At 48.7% G+C, this 18,281-nt stretch overlaps 1 protein-coding gene and 1 non-coding gene across 4 annotated transcripts in view; one reads left to right on the top strand and one right to left on the bottom strand.

The window, feature by feature from the left end:
• Window positions 1-18,281, top strand: part of FBXO31 (F-box protein 31) — a 39,080-nt gene that overhangs the window by 13,834 nt on the left and 6,965 nt on the right. Inside the window, exons 2-7 of one of the 3 annotated variants that reach the window (XM_036275374.1) lie at window positions 700-771; window positions 4,703-4,789; window positions 9,358-9,434; window positions 11,525-11,692; window positions 12,521-12,595; window positions 18,089-18,198. In XM_036275374.1, the coding sequence (XP_036131267.1) occupies window positions 700-771; window positions 4,703-4,789; window positions 9,358-9,434; window positions 11,525-11,692; window positions 12,521-12,595; window positions 18,089-18,198 (589 nt within the window). Of the gene's footprint in view, window positions 1-699; window positions 772-4,702; window positions 4,790-8,989; window positions 9,193-9,357; window positions 9,435-11,524; window positions 11,693-12,520; window positions 12,596-18,088; window positions 18,199-18,281 lie in introns of those variants that run through there. The other 2 variants (XM_036275375.1, XM_036275376.1) reach the window with 2 other exon arrangements.
• Window positions 13,578-13,679, bottom strand: LOC118639638. Its single transcript, XR_004961218.1, has one exon. It is a non-coding gene; the product is annotated as a U6 spliceosomal RNA (small nuclear RNA).

Raw genomic sequence — 18,281 nt, forward strand, 5'->3', positions numbered from 1 at the left:
TGCCCAGAAGGAGCTTGGCATGGTGCCCAGCATGAGGCTGGTGGTGTCATTATTAGCTCTTGGCCAACAGGCAATTCTGTATTAGTGTAAATTAGTTCAGTTACAGTGTTTTCCTTTTGAAGCCTTGCTGAGACCTGAACAGAAGGACCCAAGGTTTTGGTTGGGAAGTGCTGAGGGGGTTGATTTTGAAAAGTGGGGCCATGGTGGGGTTGAGAGTAGGGACAGGGAGGAGGAAGGAGGAGGATGTGTGTTGTTAGCCAGATAAGTGGGGAGGGCTTGGATCCCCTCATTGTCTGTTGTTCTAAGGTAGCCCAATGCAAAAGGGTAGAGTGTCCACTCCTCCTTCCAGTGTTTTGCCTGGGTCTTCAGTCATAGGACCTGTGTTTTGTTTAATAGAATTAGTAATGTGGTGAGCCAAACTGGGGGTGAAAGGGACCTTTGTGGAACCCTGACACCAATAACAATCTCATTTTCGTGGGAACATGCATTGTTTCTAGAACACTGAATTTCTGCCATGCCATGTTCATAAACGGGATTGTCTGATTTTGGGATTGTGTGATCAGACAAGCAAGACAAGGCCAAGGCTTAGGCATGCACCCTGCTTCCTCCCTCCCTCCTCCTCCTCCGCCTATCATTCTGCCTGTTGCTGTTCTTTGTGATTTCTTGACTGTAACGTCTAGCAAATATTTCTTGTTACAGAGTATGGTGTTTGTGAAAACCTGCGGAAGCTGGAGATCACAGGTGTGTCTTGTCGAGACGTCTACGCGAAGCGTAAGTTAATCTAATATCATCCATCATTAACTTCAATCTGAGAGCAGACATCGTGGACATCAACCATGGATAATAAATTAATTTTACCAAAAACCCAATTCCATTCTCGGACACCTTAATTTTAATGTCAAATTGACATTTTATTACTTATTTTTTTTAAAGATTTTGTATTGATTTTTAGAGAGCGAGGAAGGGAGAGGGAGAGAGAAGAAGGGAGAGGGAGAGAGAAACATCAATCAGCCACCTGCTGCATTACTCCTACTGGGAATTGAACCCCCAACTGGGGCTTGTGCCCTGACCGGGAATTGAACTGGCAACATTTCAGGGCACAGACGTTCCCCAGCCAACTGAGCCACATTGGCCAGGGCATGAGTGACATTTTAAAGACAGCACGGGTAGTAATAGCACCAAAACTGGGGGGGGGGGGGGCTCTCTTCTCTACCTTTCTGGGTGTGTCAGTACCCTTATTTTTCAGCCCATCACAGGATATTAGGTGTCAAGGACCGTTAGATCTGAGAAACATGTCTGCACTGGAAACAAACTCTGGGTGCTTCCAGAGGGGTCTCTTTCTCTGCATTCTGGACCCCCAGCCTGATTGGATGTGCAGATGGCTGGTAGTAACTGGGAAATGAAACCATGAGCCTCCTGCTGCCTCCCTGCTACCAGGGCTGCCTGTGGGCCCTGTCCTCCCTCCAGCCTGGAACGGCTCCAGCCCTTCAGTTTGGTTTTCCCTTCAGTTTCCTCTGGATGTGTCAGCCCCTCAGCTCCACATTTCTGTTCTTTGTGCCTTTACTTTCCAGAGTCATCAGCAACACTTCTTGGGTGCTCCAAGTTTCCCCAGCCCCAGATACCTTCCCGGCTGGCCTTTCTTCTGTGCCCCTTCACAGGAGGCTGTGAAGGCTCCTATTAGCCCTGATTTCACCCCGGAGCAGCCTACTCACTCACCATTCCGTTGGGGTGTGGCATGCGTTATGAGCACCCAGGGCTGGGGATTAAAGAACAGAGTAAGAAAAACAATGGTGACCCAGTTCTCTTTGGCCTAAAGTTGACCTGTTGACCTCTTTGAAAAGGACCTTAAGTGTTCATCTTAAAACCATCTGAGGAGATTTTAGTTTTCACAGTCTTTTGAGCTTTCTACCCAGTTCTCCATTGAAAGCAGACCAGGTGATGTCTGCTTACCAAGTCCCATACCCAGGAACTGAGGGTCATGTTTCTCCAAGGAAACGTGTGGTTCAGGACCGAGTAGTGGGCAGGTGATGAGGCTTCACTATGGGCCAGGCTGCTGACTGCTGAAGTGCTCCGAGCTTTCTTCCAGGGCCCGGGGCTGGTTGGGGTCACTCTCTCTATTCCATCTTTCCATGGATTTGTTCCTGTCACAGTCCCCTTCTGAGATGCCCCTCCTTCATGGGACTGCGCTCCAGCGCAGGTAGTGCATGGCATTTCTGCAGAGCGGCTGAGCAGGAGGCATGGGTGGTGCTCAGTCCCTGTATCTCAACTGATTTTATCGTCTCGTCATTTCCTTATTCCACCGAGACTCTCCACACTGTGATCCCGTGGCCATTTGGGAGTGTTGGATTGATTAGAGTGTTGGGTTAGAATTTGCTCACACTTGGGGCTACTTCCTGTCAAAAGGCTCTGAGTTCTTCATGGACCTTCCTCTTCCATGCATAATTCTTAGTGGCTCAGCCGTGCCCTTCAAGCTCTTGTCCCTTCCCACCTGCCTCAGGGAGCCTTGGAGAGGCTGTTGTTGGGACCCCTCTGCCCTGCCACATTTCAGCCCCAGTTCTACCAACTCCTAGCATCCCCTACTCCTCCCCTTCTGTGGGCCTTGGGCTTCACCCTTGTCCCCAGCCACCATCTTCACACTGGCTGCTGCCTCCTATGCTGCTGTCCCTGGCCCAGGGCCCCACTGCAAGGCTGATGTGCTCAAGACCGCCCTGCTCCTCCTGCCTCTTGCACTTTCAGACTTTGGTTTCTTCTCTTGCTTCTGCTTCACATCCCACCAACCCCAGAAAGATGCGTCTCTCCAGAGGAAGTAAGTCTGGGAGGCCAGAGTGGTCATGTCGCATGAAAGTGTAACCCTTCCTGTCCTGTCAGCCCAGAGTTTCAGAGGCAGATAGCTGGTTGCTCCCCTGCTCCCCTCCCACCTTTTATCCTGTGGGCGCCCACACAGTCCTGGCTCTACCCTCGGTTCCTCCGTTGTGTGCCCAGAGCTCAGTGTCTTAAATCTAGCCGGAGCGTAGAGTTGGAGGAATTCACCTTGTCGTCAGGCTTGTAGTCATGACCAAGCTCTTGCTGCAGCAGTCTCTGTGCACATACACACAAGAAGTGTTTCCTGGCTCTTGTGAATGACAGCTGGCTTTATGAGTATCTAATATGACAGGTTCTTTCCTTCAATAACTGCTTTTTGAGTTTTGTTGGGCCATTTGATGATATTGTCTTAAAGCAGCGTGAAGACTGTTCTGTCTTTAAGAGTTGTGAGCACTTAAAATGGTGTCCTGGAGGGGGGCAGGTGCTCACATCTGCCAGGCATTAGGGGCTGTGACACCCAGAGGACAGCACACCTGTTAAATGAGGCCCCCATGGAGCTCAACTCAGCAGTGGGTGGAGGGGGTGGCCGGCCCCTGCTGGTGGCTGTCCTGTAGAGGGGACACTTAGGCACAGGTCGGCAGGCATAGGGGAGGGCAGGGAAAAGAGTGAAGAAAGAGGCTGATCACTTCAGTCTGGTAATTAGTGGAGTTTATTAGGGGAAACTTACATATGAGGCATGTCTTGGGCAGCTGCAGGATGAAATAGATCCCCACACTGCAGGCACCAAAGAATTATATAGGGTAAAAGGGTGATAGTCACAGGTACTAGTATGTAGAGCTACTAGGTACGGGAAGTTACTTTCCATGCTTGACCAGGTCAGGTCAACTTGTTCCAGGAACCAGCACATAGTAGGAGGCAAGGGAGGTGCTGACTTATATCTGAATGAACGTCATTACGATCAGACAGTCTCTAAGGGGGGTTAGCAGAGAGCAGCCTTCGTTCTGGCTCAGGTCCAGCTTGCAGGACAGACAGCAGACATGTGAAGGAACAGTCTCTTTGTAGGTGGGTAGTGACTGCTGGGGAGCAGGGCATGGTGTGGCCAGGGGTAAGTCAGGAGGTTGGCAACAGCGAGGGCACCAGGGCCACGGTGAAGTGAACACACACACATACAGGTGAGGACATGGGTGAACGGAGGAGGGTATCTGGAGATATCTTTTGACTGCCGATTCTTGACCCCTTGAAAATGGTTGGGAAATCCAGATAATTCATATTATCTTTATTTAGTATCCCAAAGTGTTTAATTTGCCACCAGCCACAGCAGGTTTCAGTGCAAGAACATGTCTTTGTGAGTTTGCTTTGAAGGCCTTATCCAGGAGAGCGTGACTCAGCTTCTGGAATACGCGGTCTTCGCCCCTGGCGTAGGTGGGAGAGAGCCAGCCCTGACTCCGAGGACAAGGGTCTGCGTGAGGAGCTGGCAGACGGCGTAAAACAAAACAAACACAAGTGAAAGAAAGTGCCAGGCGTTCACTGTACAAGCTGAGTATCTCAGTTGGGACACAAGGGTTCCCTAAGCAGTCACTCCACATATCCATAGCCGCGCCCTCCGCTCTCCTGCCTCAGTGAGCTCCATTGACGTGACAGTTGAGGGAGGAGAGAGAGCGTGGAGAGTGTTCCAAGTTTGCTGCCATCATGAGTTTCTGGTATGAACCCATTGATGAAAGGGAACATGTATCACGTTTTCTTTCTAGTCAGGCCTCTTAGTTTGAGCAAGTGCTTGCCTCCCAAGGTACCAGGGGTTGCATATGATGGTGGTGAGGGAGAGGTCGAGTCACATGAAAACTGTTTATACCATCGTGAAAGCGGAACCATCCTTAGCCCTTTCCCTGCTGTGTCTGTTCAGGTATAAACCCTCGCGTGAAGTCAGGACGTTTCATGAAAATTCTTCCCGATTACGAGCACATGGAGTACAGAGATGTATACACTTGCCGTATGTACCTCCTGCTACTTTGGCTTTGGCGGGGAGCACGGCGAACAGCTGCATGGAGAGGGACCTCTAACTCAGCACGTGGATGCTTTGGTCCTGAGAGCGAGCTGACCTTGGCTTTTGCTGTCTTTTCACCTTTCTGCAGTGTTCTCTGGGGCTCGGCCATGGCCAGGATAACACCTGATATGGGCCAGGTTTCTGCAGCACCTTTTGTTTTGCAGGGTAATACCAGCACAATCACTTTGTTGATGCACATTTAAAAAAATTTATTTATTTTTGTTGATCCTCACATGAGGATATTTTTCCATTAATTTTTGGTAGAGTGGAAGGGAGGGAGGGGAAGAGAGAGAGAGAGAGAGAGAGAAACATCCAAGTGAGAGAGACACATTGATGGGCTGCCTCCCATATGACCCCAACTGGGGCCCGGGATCAAACCTGAAACCCAGGTATGTGCCCTTGACTGGGAGTCAAGTCCAAGACCTTTTAGTCCAAGGGCCGACTCTCTAACCACAGCGCCAAATCGGCCAGGGCTGTGACGCACATTTTAACATTTATCATTTATTGAGGCTGCGAGGACAGAACAGAATTAGAAGCCTTAAAACCTTTCGATTTGAAAATGAAATGTAAGTGGTTTACTTCTAGGCTTCATTAGTCAGTCGCGTTAGGACAGCATCTGTGAATTTGAAAAAAATTGCATATACAATGGACCTATATACACACGAGACAGAAGTATATAGAAATGTGATTTTTTGGAACCTGATTCCTCTTGATTGGTATTACATGGGCTCTGGAAATTTTCCTAAGCCATATTCCATAGTGATTAAGGCTGTCTCTACTTTTTATTAGGTTGAGCTGAGATGGAGAGTGTGAATTTCAGTTGTCAAGAAAGATATTAGAAATATCTGCTTGCACTGAAAGCAGATGTTACGTTGGTAGAAGTACAGGGACATTCCTGTACTTACTCCTCAGCGGCGCTGAGTGTGCCTGTGTCAGCATCGCCTGCGTGGACCAGGCCCACCTCTGAGTCTTACAAGTGCACAATTTCTAACAAACCTACCTGGACCACAAGGAATAGAGTCATTTATGGAATTTCTCCTAACCCTCCCAGGCTCTGGGCATGTCGCTAAAGTGCTTGTTGGTCCAATTTTACTTCAGAGGATGTGGAAATGCCAGGACTGGTCAGCAAGTTTTGGGGTGATGTCTGGGCACTGTGCACAGTGAACCCCACAACTGTGTTTGTACAGTCAGGCCCAGGGCTGAACTGCTTGAGTGAAGACCTGTGGCAAGGGGGCCTCGTCAGGAGTGTGTATGAGCAGTTGGCGGAGGCAGAGGCAAGTCTGAAGGCATGAATTCTGTTATGTTCCAAACACGTTTAGAAGTAGCCTCTCTAAAACGTTTGTGATAAACTAACTGCCCTCTCTGCTTAGCAGTCAGTGAACCAAGGTTGCTTCTCCAGGCCCATGGGAGAGAGTGTTACGTAGGGCTTACTGATGAGAACAGTCAATCTGTCGCCACAGCTGTGCTGCCGGGAATGGCCTGGCATGGGCTTTTAAATACAGATGGACAAGCACTTAGAGGTTCATTATGTCATACATACGCACAGGATTCTTCCAGAGCTTCAGTGTATCTGGGACTTACACCTAAGACCAGGAATGGAATTCTGACCCAGCTCTGGGAGGGAGGCTCGGTGGCCGGGACCTAGGAATTGCCTAGAGTTGTGTTGGGGGTGTGTTCTTTTTGTTCCCAGGGGGTGGTCAGAAGCTTTCTGTAGCTTGTAAGGATGTGTCATGAGTCCAGACTTTTAACCACGCTTCTAGGAGACGACTTCCAGAGCATCTGGACCTTAGCCACATGTTGTGATGACCCCCAGCTGCCGGTAGCTGACAGCTTAGGAGAAACTGTTCTAACTGGAGACTGCCGTCCTCTCTGAGGTTTAATGTAGTCATAAAAATACAGTGGTCTTTGCAGAAAACTTGGAGGATCTGGAAAATATAATGAAAATAACCCTTTGTAAGCATTGGTTGCATTTCTCTGGACGCATTTGAACTGTGAGTAGTCTGTTACCACCATGACTGTCGGGAGAAAAGTTAACGTGGGAAAAAAGTCATTTCAACCCCAATTTCAGACCTTTCTGTGCCCAGGTGTTTGGTATTCCAGTCTCTACAGTGTTCTGATGGAGTACAGCTCAGAATTTCTTCCCTGCTGTTAGCCAGACTTCCCAGAAAAGTCTGCCGTGACGATTGGCTTGTGAGGTACTTGGAACCCTGCACTGTTGCTGGAGCTGTGGAGAACTTGTGTTCTCTGGTCTCTTAAAACCCTCTGGGCCTTTGTTGGTTCGAGCAGAGAAAATCAGCAGTCTTGAGTGCAAGACACTGTCCTGGAGAGAAGCAAATCAGCATCATCTGAGGCTGCAGATTCTGACTGTTAGGAGCTTTGTGGTCTCAGATTAGTTGCTTTTGCTGTGTCACTTTTGTTGATTTTTCTCAATATCAGGCCATATTTTTTGTTGTTGTTGTTAATCCTCACTCAGGGATATTTTTTCTCTTGATTTGGGTGAGGGGGTTTGGGGGAGAGAGAGGGAGAAACATTAATGTGAGAGACACATTGATTGGTTGCCTCCCGCACATAACCCAACTGGACAAGGGATCAAACCTGCAACCCAGGTACTTGCTCTTGACCGGGAATCCAACCTGCGACCATGTGGTTTGAGGGCCGACACTCTGACTGCTGAGCCACGCCAGCTAGGGCATTCGTTGCCTGATATTCTTGGTAATTCCTGTCTGTAAGAAGTTGGAAGTGTCATGGGGGATGTAGTGTTCTTATGACTTATCTAACACATCCCTGTGTGCAAACTGATGGTGACTGTCAAAACGCATTTTGAACTTAAAAATAACTGTAACCGTAGGGCTCTGAGTTTTGAGGTTCTGACCTAGAATTCTGGCTGTGCTCCAGATTGCTCAAGTAGATACAAGGAATTTGGTAGAATGTTGCTCACCACACAGTGAGGAGATAGGCCACTTCTAACCAGTGTCCAGCTCAAGGTGGTCAGGTAGGAAGAAAGTCCTCTTTATTTGCAGAAGGGTTAGCCTCTTCTTTTAGTCAGGAGGAGCCCATTTTTAGAGTTCAGAGTTAGAAAACACATGCTTCAGCTCTTGCAGCCAGGCAGGAGGAGTTTCCTCTTGCTGGTGGTACAGTAACCTTCTTCTGGTCAGGCCTTCACCTGATTGGATGAGGCCCACCACACTGGGGAGAGCAGTCAGCTTTATTCAGTCCACCGATTTAAATGTTAATCTCATCCAGAAACAGCCTCATAGACACATCCAGAATAACATGGCCCAGTGCAGTGGGCGTGTGGAATTGACCACCACACACTGCCTGCACAGAGACCCCAGACCCTATCGCCTGTAGTCAGGGCTTTGTATAAGTTGGTTGCCCTTTAACTCATTCATTTATTCACTCAAGTACATGTGCAAAGGAAATTGAAGTGAAGGACATTTTCCAGAATGTTGACTGCAGCTGATCATCTCTGTAGAGGGATTTGAGGCTGGCACTGGGTTTCCTTCTCTCCAGTTGCCTTCAGTGAATATGCATGCATTGCTTTCGAAATAGGTGGGAAGTGCCCTATTTTTAAAAAAGAGAGATGACCTGACTTAATTCATTTTTCTTTAAGGTTTTTTTTTTTCTTTATTAATTTTAGAGAGAGAGGAAGGGAGAGGGAGACAGAGATAGAAACATCGATGAGAGAGAACATCGATTGGCTGCCTCCTGCATGCCCCACACTGGGGATCGGGCCCACAACCTGGGCATGTGTCCTGACTGGGAATCAAACCGGCGACCTCTTGGTGCATGGTCTGATGCTCAACCACTGAGCCACATCGGCCGGGCCTGACTTAATTCTTTTTTGGTTTGTTTTTGTTTTTGTTTTTTTTAATCCTCACCCGAGGACATTTTTTCCATTTTTTGTTCAGATAGAGTGGGAGGGAGAGAGAGGAAGAGAGAGAGAGAGAAATATCAATGTGAAAGGGACACATCGAGTGGCTACCACCCACATGACCCAACCAGGGTCGGGGACAAACTGCAACAGAGGTACATGCCCTTAGCGGGAACCGAACCCAGGTCTCTCTGGACCACAGGCAGACGCTCTAACCACTGAGCCAAACCGGCCAGGGCCTGACTTAATTCTTAATAAACAGTTCATGACAGTTTAAACTCGACCCCCACCCTTTAAAGAATCCTGCACTTCCTCAGTTGTGTAAAGTGCCGGAAGGCTTATCAGTTCATAGAGGCACTCAGTTTGTCCTGCAAGACAGCAGTTCCCTGTCACTGGAGCTGCTCACATAGAGGCTGGGTTTCAAAATGACCCAGTTAACATTTTTATTCTTAGAATTCTTTAGGAACTTTCATAGGTAAGATTTGCTTAAGTCCACATTTGTTTACAAGGCTCTGTTACAAGCCTTCGTAATTTCTTCGTAATTTCTTCATAATTTCTCCCTTCTCCTGCCCTTTCCTCTGACTTGCTATACAGTGAAGACTGGCTGGCTCTAAAGTGAAACCTCTTTCTCTTCCTGTAGTGCTGCACCGATACAGACACATCTTGGGGTTGTGGCAGCCAGATATCGGGCCGTATGGAGGACTGCTGAACGTGGTGGTAAGTCTGGGAGCCTCGGGTGTGGATTCTCGTGAGTCAGGGCTGCTGCCCCACGTGGACGGGAGGGACTCCGTGCCTTTTCCACCGGAGGGGGAAGTCAGCTACTTTCTGTATGATGTTCAAGTAATCACAAGGAATTTCCCATCAGGTTATTTTTGCGGCCCCAGCTGGTTCTCTGCAGAGCAGCTGTCTTCCCCGCCGTGAAGGTGGCATATGCTCCGAATGTGGCTCTTGAGCAGAAGCCCTAGGGCCGGGCATGTACAGTTATACTTTGCCAACTCTCTGGGCAGGGCAGGCACTTGGGTCCCAGTGTTGCTGTAGTTGATGTCGCAGTAAAACAGTCAGTTGCCCCTGGGGAGCCCTGGTTTCTGCTTCTGCTTTCCCTCCTGCTGGCACCTGCCTGAGCCCAGTCCAGGGGGCTGGCTGCACGTCGTGTAATGGTCGTGTGTCTGCCTCACAGTGGCCGCTGGGGCCCTGGACAGCCTTGGTGTGGTTCTTCCGAGCCTGGTCCAGATGGGCCCCCTGGTCACGCTGGTTACTCTGTCACTGTATTTTGCTCACCAGGTGGATAAATATTGCCTTATATTCTTAGTATTTGGTGCAAACAGTCATTAAGAAGCACACTTTACATGTGTTATATTTAATATCACCAAGGAAAAGCATTGCTTTGAAAACGTTCAGGGACAAGCCAGACAACTCTCGGTGTGGGCATATTTTTTTCCTTTTAGTCAGGACTGGTGATGAGTGTTTTTCATACTGGCAGTGAGTAATAAAATTTTTTAAAAAAGCAGCTTCTGAAAGCAGGGGACAATTAGGGGAAAATGGAACCCGTGACTGAACAGTAGCTACTGGCTGTTGTCTCAGCCTAGTCAGCCACTAAAGTGATCGATTCCTCTCCTCCTCTGTCGATAGGGGTAGGAGCCATGGACCAGGCCCTCCTGGGAAAGCAGGAGTGATTGCTGGGTCATCTCAAATGAGGCTGTCCCTGTCCCTCCACTAGAACGTGGCGCCTTTGCGCGGAGCGCAGTGTGTGGGGCTGCGCCGTCCTGTGATTTGAGCTCTGTCACTTTCCGTCACTCACTGTTTCAGACACTCGAGGACAGCGGGAACAGTAGCATGAACTGCTGATGCCCACCACCTGCATTCAGCAGTTGTCGATGGTGTGCCAAGATTGTGGCCTCTGTCTCCACCCCTTGGTGGCTTGTTTTCAGGCAATTTCAAGCAGATCCTGGGCCTGTGCCACTTTATCTGTTCGTACTTCAGTGTGGCTCTAAAAATCTGAGTATTTTTCTACGTGTCTACCGCATTCTTATCATACCTTGCAAAAGTACCAGCACTTCCTTGATATTACCCGAGACTCAGTCCATATGGAAGGCTCCTTGGTTGTCTCAAACCTGCCTTTTGACAGCTGGTTCCTTCAAATTGGGACCTAAACGAGGCCCTCACGTTGCGCTTGTTTGTTTTGCCCCGTGAGCCCCTCCTGTTGAAAGCAGCGCTCCCATTTTTTTACTCAGGCCGGTTGTCCCGTTGGGTGTCACTTCCTGGATTATTCTGCTTGCTTTTCCTCGTGTCATTTAGCTCCCCACCCCCATTTTAGATCTGGAAGTTCTTTCTAAAAGGCTTTCTGGAATTCAGGTCTAACTGCTTTTTTTATATATTAAAAAAGTGTTTTTTTCAGCTTTATTGAAATATATTGACAAAATTGTAAGATTTATAAAGCACATGTGGCGGTTTGATCTACGTAGACATTGTGAAGGGAGTCCCACCATCTGGTTAATGAGCACATCCATCACCTCACGTTTAAGTACTACTCTCAGCACATTGCAGTGATGAAGTAGTGTTGTGAACTATAGTCACATTATTTTACATTAGGTAACTACTTTCTAATTAACCAGCACTTGGTGGCGAGGCTGTGCTTGTCCTGTTGTGATAGATCAGGGGCATCTTGATGTCTTTGGCCCTGAGATTCTCCGTGGGACTGGAGTGTGGAAACGTGGGTGGGCATCATGGACTGCTGCAGGGCGAGGAACCTCTGCCTCGGTGCCTCATTGTCACCTCGCGTGGACACGCACCCTTTCTCCTCACCACAGGTGGACGGCTTGTTCATTATTGGTTGGATGTACCTGCCTCCCCATGACCCTCATGTGGACGACCCAATGCGATTCAAGCCCTTGTTTAGAGTCCACCTGATGGAGAGGAAGTCGGCCACCGTGGAGTGCATGTATGGCCACAGAGGGCCCCACAACGGCCACATCCAAGTGAGTGTGCTTGGCTCCCTGAGAACTGCAGCCATGAGCAGTGAGGGCGAGGTTTCCTCTGCTCTCTCCGGTCCCGGTGCCAGCTGAGTTTACAAGCCTGTGTCCATACAGATCAGGGGAACGGGAGGAAACGGGGCTGCACCTCCACCCCTTCTGTGTATTATTCATGCTATGGTGCTGTGATGTAACTCCCCAAAGAATCACTAGTTGGAACCTTCCACTGGTGCTGCACCCAGTTAAAAACCATTGTTCTGCCCTGGCCGGTTTGGCTCAGTGGTTAGAGTGGACCAGACAGTCTCGGGTTCGGTTCCCGCTAAGGGCATGTACCTGGGTTGCAGTTTGTCCCCGCCCTGGTTGGGATCGTGTGGGTGGCAACCAGTCAATGTGTCTCTCTCACATTGATGTTTCTCTTTTTCTCTTTTTCCCTTTTTCCCTCTCTCCTTCCCGGTCTACCTGAAGATAAATGCTAACATGTCCTTGGGTGAGGATAAATAAAATAAAATAAAATAAAATAAAATAAAATAAAAACCATTGTTCTTTCCAACCACAGTTCACTACTTTTCTTTTCTCAAAACCTCTAACACTACGTAACAACTGCCCCATTTTCCTGCTCTAAAAATCCCCTTGGCAAAGCACAAGCACCTCTCTCCTCTGAGGAGGAAGTGCATGCTCAGGATGGTTCTGAGCTCCTGGACTGGTCACGATTTGGAGGCATAGTGGGCTTCTGTGGATGAGTGGGGTGCATTGGTTAGGAGGGGCTCATCGTCTGGTGGCTCATCATGTCGTGACTGATTTGTTCCCCTCTCTGCTTTGTCATGAATGCTCAAGATTGTGAAGAAGGACGAGTTCTCCACCAAGTGCAACCAGACAGAGCACCACAGGATGTCTGGTGGGCGACAGGAGGTAAGCCAGAACCCCTTCCGTGCGCAAGGAGCAGACATGAGGTTGAATGGTTTGACATCGTCAGCGTGCCACCACCAAGAGGGCCCTCTCCCGTAGTTCATCCTCACATTGTTGGTGCTGAAAGTGTGTCTGACCCCTTTGTCAGAAATGGCCTCGTATGGATATGTGCACACAAGCATAGGTTTTTGTTTCCCCGCTGTTGTGCAAAGAGCGAGGTCTGAGAAAACCTCAATGTATTGCTCGCCGATTTCCAAAAAATACCCCGGAGGACTGACTGTGAGACAGGAGTTTGTGAGGACTTCTGTGCTCACTGCAGGGGTGCAGGCTGGGGAAGCCGCTGCAGCACAGGCTTTCCCGGTGCAGGTGCCACAGAGCACAGAAACAGAGCACGCCGGGCATGCAGGGTGGGCGTGCTGGCACAGGCTACGTGAGATCAGAGCGCCCGCCGTTTTCAGTCCGGGCTCAGCTGAAAACAGTTTCTTTTTGGTAGTTTCCTAGACCAAGGAGCTGGCCAGGCTCCCAGCGTCCCGCAGCACCATCACAGATGCCCTTCATCATCATATGCCCACAGGGGGGAGGGGGGATTGAGCTTGGGAAGGGGCCCATGTTCTCATACCACATACCCGCCAACCCTCAGAGTGAATGACCAAAAGGAAATCATGTTCACTAGGTAGTTCTCCTTCACCCCGTTGTCGAGAGCTGTGTACTCTGCAGGTTTCTTCTTGGAGGTGAGTTGCAGGGAGACTAGAGGCTGTTCTCAGAACCTCCCTGTCCTCCCTGCAGGTGGACCTGGTGATTGCAGTTTCAGACCAGGTAGAACAGTGGATAAACCTGTGTGTCAGCTACACCTAGGGGTTTCTTTGTGCTTCCCTTTGTTTGCACTAGTAATTTTACCTTGTCCCGTAGTTGTGGTTTTCTAAGGATGTAAGTCATACTGCCATTTCAAAGTGTTGCCATTTCTTTTTTATTTTATTTTATTTTTAAAACTATGGAACACTTCACTAATTTGCATTTCATCCTTGTGCTGGGGCCCTGCTAATCTCTGTCGTTCCAAGTTTAGTGTATGTGCTGCCAAAGCAAGTACAATATTGCCATTTCTTAAGAAAAACTTGAACTTTTAAAATATAGAACACTCATTACAGCTTCTGTGTATTTTTGGGGGGTGCATTTCTCAGCCGGTTTGTTAGTCTGATGGCTCATGCTAGCTTGTGCTTCCTTTCACATCCTGCTCATGAAGTTGTCCTCCCCACCTCTTCACGTGGGCTCCACCCTTCATCAGTACCAGAAGCCAGCCCTATGGGGTCATAAACTGCATCCGCAGGGCTTGCCACCTCTCCCCCTTGCTCGCATGCAAACTATGGTTCCAGGATTTCTGCCAGCGTTGTGCACCTGAAGGCTAAATCCAGGCTGTCCTGTGGCGTGACCTCAGGGCTGCAGCGTCCTCTGCCTGAGCCTCATGTGACCCTCTCCTGTGCTCTGCAAACTACAGCTGTGTCTCCTAGATCCCTGTGAGCAGTAGTATAGCCCTCGGGTCACCCCAGACTCTGCCTCCACAATGCAGATGCTGCCCGGCTTGTCTTCATGGATTATGGCCAAGGCCCAGCCACCACTTGACTTCCTTACCTGTCCAGGCCTCTCTTCCTGAGGCTTCTGGAAACCTGGGGGTTGCAGGGAGGATCAGAAATGGGGAAGTAATCATCCAGGTACTAAAATGATGCTTTATCATCATCAAATAGGAAATAAGCAGAATCTGGCAGGAAAAAGTGCCGGTGCAGCCCCACTTAGGAGCTGTCTTCAAGTCCATTCTCCAACCTCCCTTTATGGGTTTGTTTTTGTTTTGTTTTGTTTTGGCATTTCTGATGTAATTAAAATCTAACTCTCTCACTTGGATCTTTTTTCTTTTTTTTTTTTTAATCCTCAACCAAGGACATTTTTCCATTTTTTGTTCAGATAGAGCAGGAGGGAGAGAGAGGAAGAGAGAGAGAGAGAAACATCGATGTGAAGGGTCACATCGAGTGGCTGCCACCCGCACGACCAACCAGGGCTGGGGACAAACTGCAACCGAGGTACGTGCCCTTAGCGGGAACTGAACCCGGGTCTCTCTGTACTGCAGGCCGACGCTCCAACTGCTGAGCCAAACCGGCCAGGGCTTTTTTCTTTTTTTTAAGTATTACTATTACTCCAGAGGTATTTTCCAGTCTTGTTAGAACCCTTTACAAGATTTATTTTTAGTTCAGCATAGCATTCCATCAGCATAGCATTCCCTCATGGTGCTATGATATAATTGGATGTAACCATTCACCTGCAGGTGGACATGGGGTTTGTGTTCAAATGTTCACTCTTCTCCTGTTACCCTCTTGACCACATGCTTGACTGACTTACCCTCTGGGGGCTTCAGTTCTTATCTGTAAAATGGGGTCATACGATTACCAAGTGATTTGGTAGGGTTGAATAGGATACTGCAGGTGAATGACTTAGCACTAGGCCTGGCTGGAGCCATTCAGGAAGATGCCAGGTGTTATTAGTGTCACTGTACTGTCTGAACTCTGTGCAAAAATCTTATCTGGATTTTGGATCATGCAGAAATGGAATTGCTGGGTACAGGCCCTGACGATGTTCCAGATTCTTGTTACATGTTGTCAGTTTGATGGTCCTTGTGTACAGCCACCGGGGCAGGTGAGCCCTGCCTGCCATGCTCCTGTTGGCCCTGGTATTGACCTTGGTGGAGGCAAGACCAGTTAGCATGTGGACTTCTGTCACTTACTAGCTGCGCAACTTTGGAAAGGTCTCTTTACTTTTATAAGTCGCAAACCTCTATAGAAAAAGGAAAATGTTAGCATCCATCTCCTAGTTGTTGTGCAGAGTAAGACAGTGATCATATAGTATAGTGCTAGCTCGTGGTGAGCCAGCCCTGGATACATTTTAAACGGGTTCTCATATGTTCTAGGCCCCTGTGTTTCTCCTTATGTGTATATACTTTATGAGGTTATTTTGTAATAAACATATGTATTTCACAGTTCTTTGTTCTGAGTAATTGGGTCTGGTTGGTATTCCTAATGACTTTGGCCTTTTCATGCAAAATAAATGAGATTAGGACTATTCACAAGCCATCTTCTCTGTGGCACATAGCTCACGTCTGATTTTTCACCATGGCAACATTGAAATCTTTGTTCATTACATTCACTTGCTTCCATTTTTATCTGTTATTTATCTATTTGATTTTTTTCTTAAGGGCCTTTTCTCTCCATGAGTTGAGCCATTTAAGTGGAAGGCTTTGACTGGGATGAAGTATGATTTGTCAAAAAAATTTTTTTTAATGGTTATCGTTTTCTGTGTCCTAAAAAACTTTGCCTATCCTCAAGTGACAGACCCATTCGCATCCCCAAGTTTTGGTAGCTTCATATTATGTTTAGGTCTATGACCCATCTTGAATTAGTGTTTTGTGTATGGTGCGAGGTAGGGATCAGGTGGCTTAGGTCAGCTTTGTCAAAAATCAGCTGCCAGATGCATCCATGTGGGTCTGATTCCAGGCTCTCTGTGTATTTCTGTTTATATATTTGTCAGCCCTTATGCTCATGCCACCATCCTAATTACTGTAGTTTTACAGAAAGTCGTAACATGAGCTAGTGTGGGTCCTTCAGCTTTGTTATTTTGCAAGATTGCTTTGGATGTTTAGGTTCTTTTTATTTCCATATGAATTTCAGAATCAGCTTGTCAGTTTCTACAGAAAGGCTAGTCTGGTGGGATTGATTGACATTGAATCTGTAGGTCAATTTGTAGAGAATTGCTGACTTAATGAGGAGACTTCCCGTCGATAGAGACCTCTGACTATTATTAGGCCTCTTTACTTTCTTTCAGCAGTGTTGGGGTTTTCAGAGTGGAGGTTTTGCACATATTTTGTAATACTTATTCCTAAGTCCTGTGATGGTTTTGTTTTAGGCTATTGTAAATAAGATTTAAAATTTTTATTTTATAATTTTGTGTTGCTAGTATGTAAAAATCCAGTTGATTTTTATATATTGACTTTGTAGTTCTAATAGTCATTTTGTTCAATCACTAGTAATTTTTGTTCTTTGCCAGGTTTTGGGCAGTAACATACTAAAGCAACTGATAGATTGTACTCTTTTGTTGTTTTAGTAAATTGCTTTTGCTTCTGTTTGTAGAGCTAATTCTAGATAATCATTAGAAACACTATACTGAGTTAAGAGCTCAGTTCTGTGGATTAAGTTAAATGTGCAGAATCAAGCAATTAAGCACTAAATGTCCTTCACAGTGTTTGATTCCATAATGAATTATTGAGCTTTGGGGCCTCAGTGTTTATAAAAAAGCTCCCTATTTGCGCATACACTTACTGAACATGCAACATGACTATGAATGCTCATTTGAGAAAGGAAAATCCACGCACAGTCTCTCGACCCCGGCTGTGCCTATCGTGTTCCTCGTCGGCAGCTGCAGAAACCACCGGGGCCAGCTCGCCCGGCATGGGATTCAGAGGCTGAGTCCTGCTCTGCTGCTGCTCTTCCGGAAGCCTGCGCACTGGGCTGTGCAGTGGCCAGCTCAGCGTAGACGACTCCTGGTTCACGGGTGGGACCCGAGTGAGGCTCATGCGGTTGTTCCCGAGAGCTCTGGACATGACTGTGACCCCAGCCTCACCTGAAGGGACCCCATGTCCCTGCTGCCTCCCCTGAAGTCTGGGCTCGTGTGCTCTGGGAGAGCAGGGACCACAGCCCCTCAGGCGTCACTGGTGGCACACATCCGCAGCAGGGACCAGAGCCCCTCAGGCGTCCCTGGTGGCATACATCCGCAGCAGGGACCAGAGCCCCTCAGGCGTCCCTGGTGGCACACATCCGCAGCAGGGACCAGAGCCCCTCAGGCGTCACTGGTGGCACACATCCGCAGCAGGGACCAGAGCCCCTCAGGCGTCCCTGGTGGCACACATCCGCAGCAGGGACCAGAGCCCCTCAGGCGTCACTGGTGGCACACATCCGCAGGAGGGACCACAGCCCCTCAGGCGTCACTGGTGGCACACATCCGCAGCAGGGACCAGAGCCCCTCAGGCGTCACTGGTGGCACACATCCGCAGGAGGGACCAGAGCCCCTCAGGCGTCACTGGTGGCACACATCCGCAGGAGGGACCACAGCCCCTCAGGCGTCACTGGTGGCACACATCCGCAGGAGGGACCAGAGCCCCTCAGGCGTCCCTGGTGGCACACATCCGCAGGAGGGACCACAGCCCCTCAGGCGTCACTGGTGGCACACATCCGCAGGAGGGGAGGCCAGGTGCTGGGAGACCAAACACGTGGCAGACCCCCATTCTCCTGCCCAACCCCATCTTTATTTTTCCACCCAGGTGGGCTCCTGTGTCATAGGTGTGTCCCCGGCTGCATCGCCCACAACTATAGAAATGCTGCTCTGTCCACTCAGTAGCACAGCGAGCAGCCTCTCCCTGCCCCCGTGTCATGGTGGTTTTCATGACCTGTCTTCTCTCGGAAGGAATTCCGAACGTGGCTGAGGGAAGAATGGGGGCGGACGCTGGAGGACATTTTCCACGAGCACATGCAGGAGCTCATCCTGATGAAGTTCATCTACACCAGTCAGTATGAGTAAGTGCAGCCGCCCTCTGTGGTGCTGTGACACGGTCCCGTCCCCTCTGGCCCGCCGACAGTTTTCTGCCTATTTGCCACCA

This window comes from Molossus molossus, unplaced genomic scaffold (genome assembly GCF_014108415.1).
Source record: "Molossus molossus isolate mMolMol1 unplaced genomic scaffold, mMolMol1.p scaffold_m16_p_21, whole genome shotgun sequence".
NCBI lineage: Eukaryota > Metazoa > Chordata > Mammalia > Chiroptera > Molossidae > Molossus > Molossus molossus.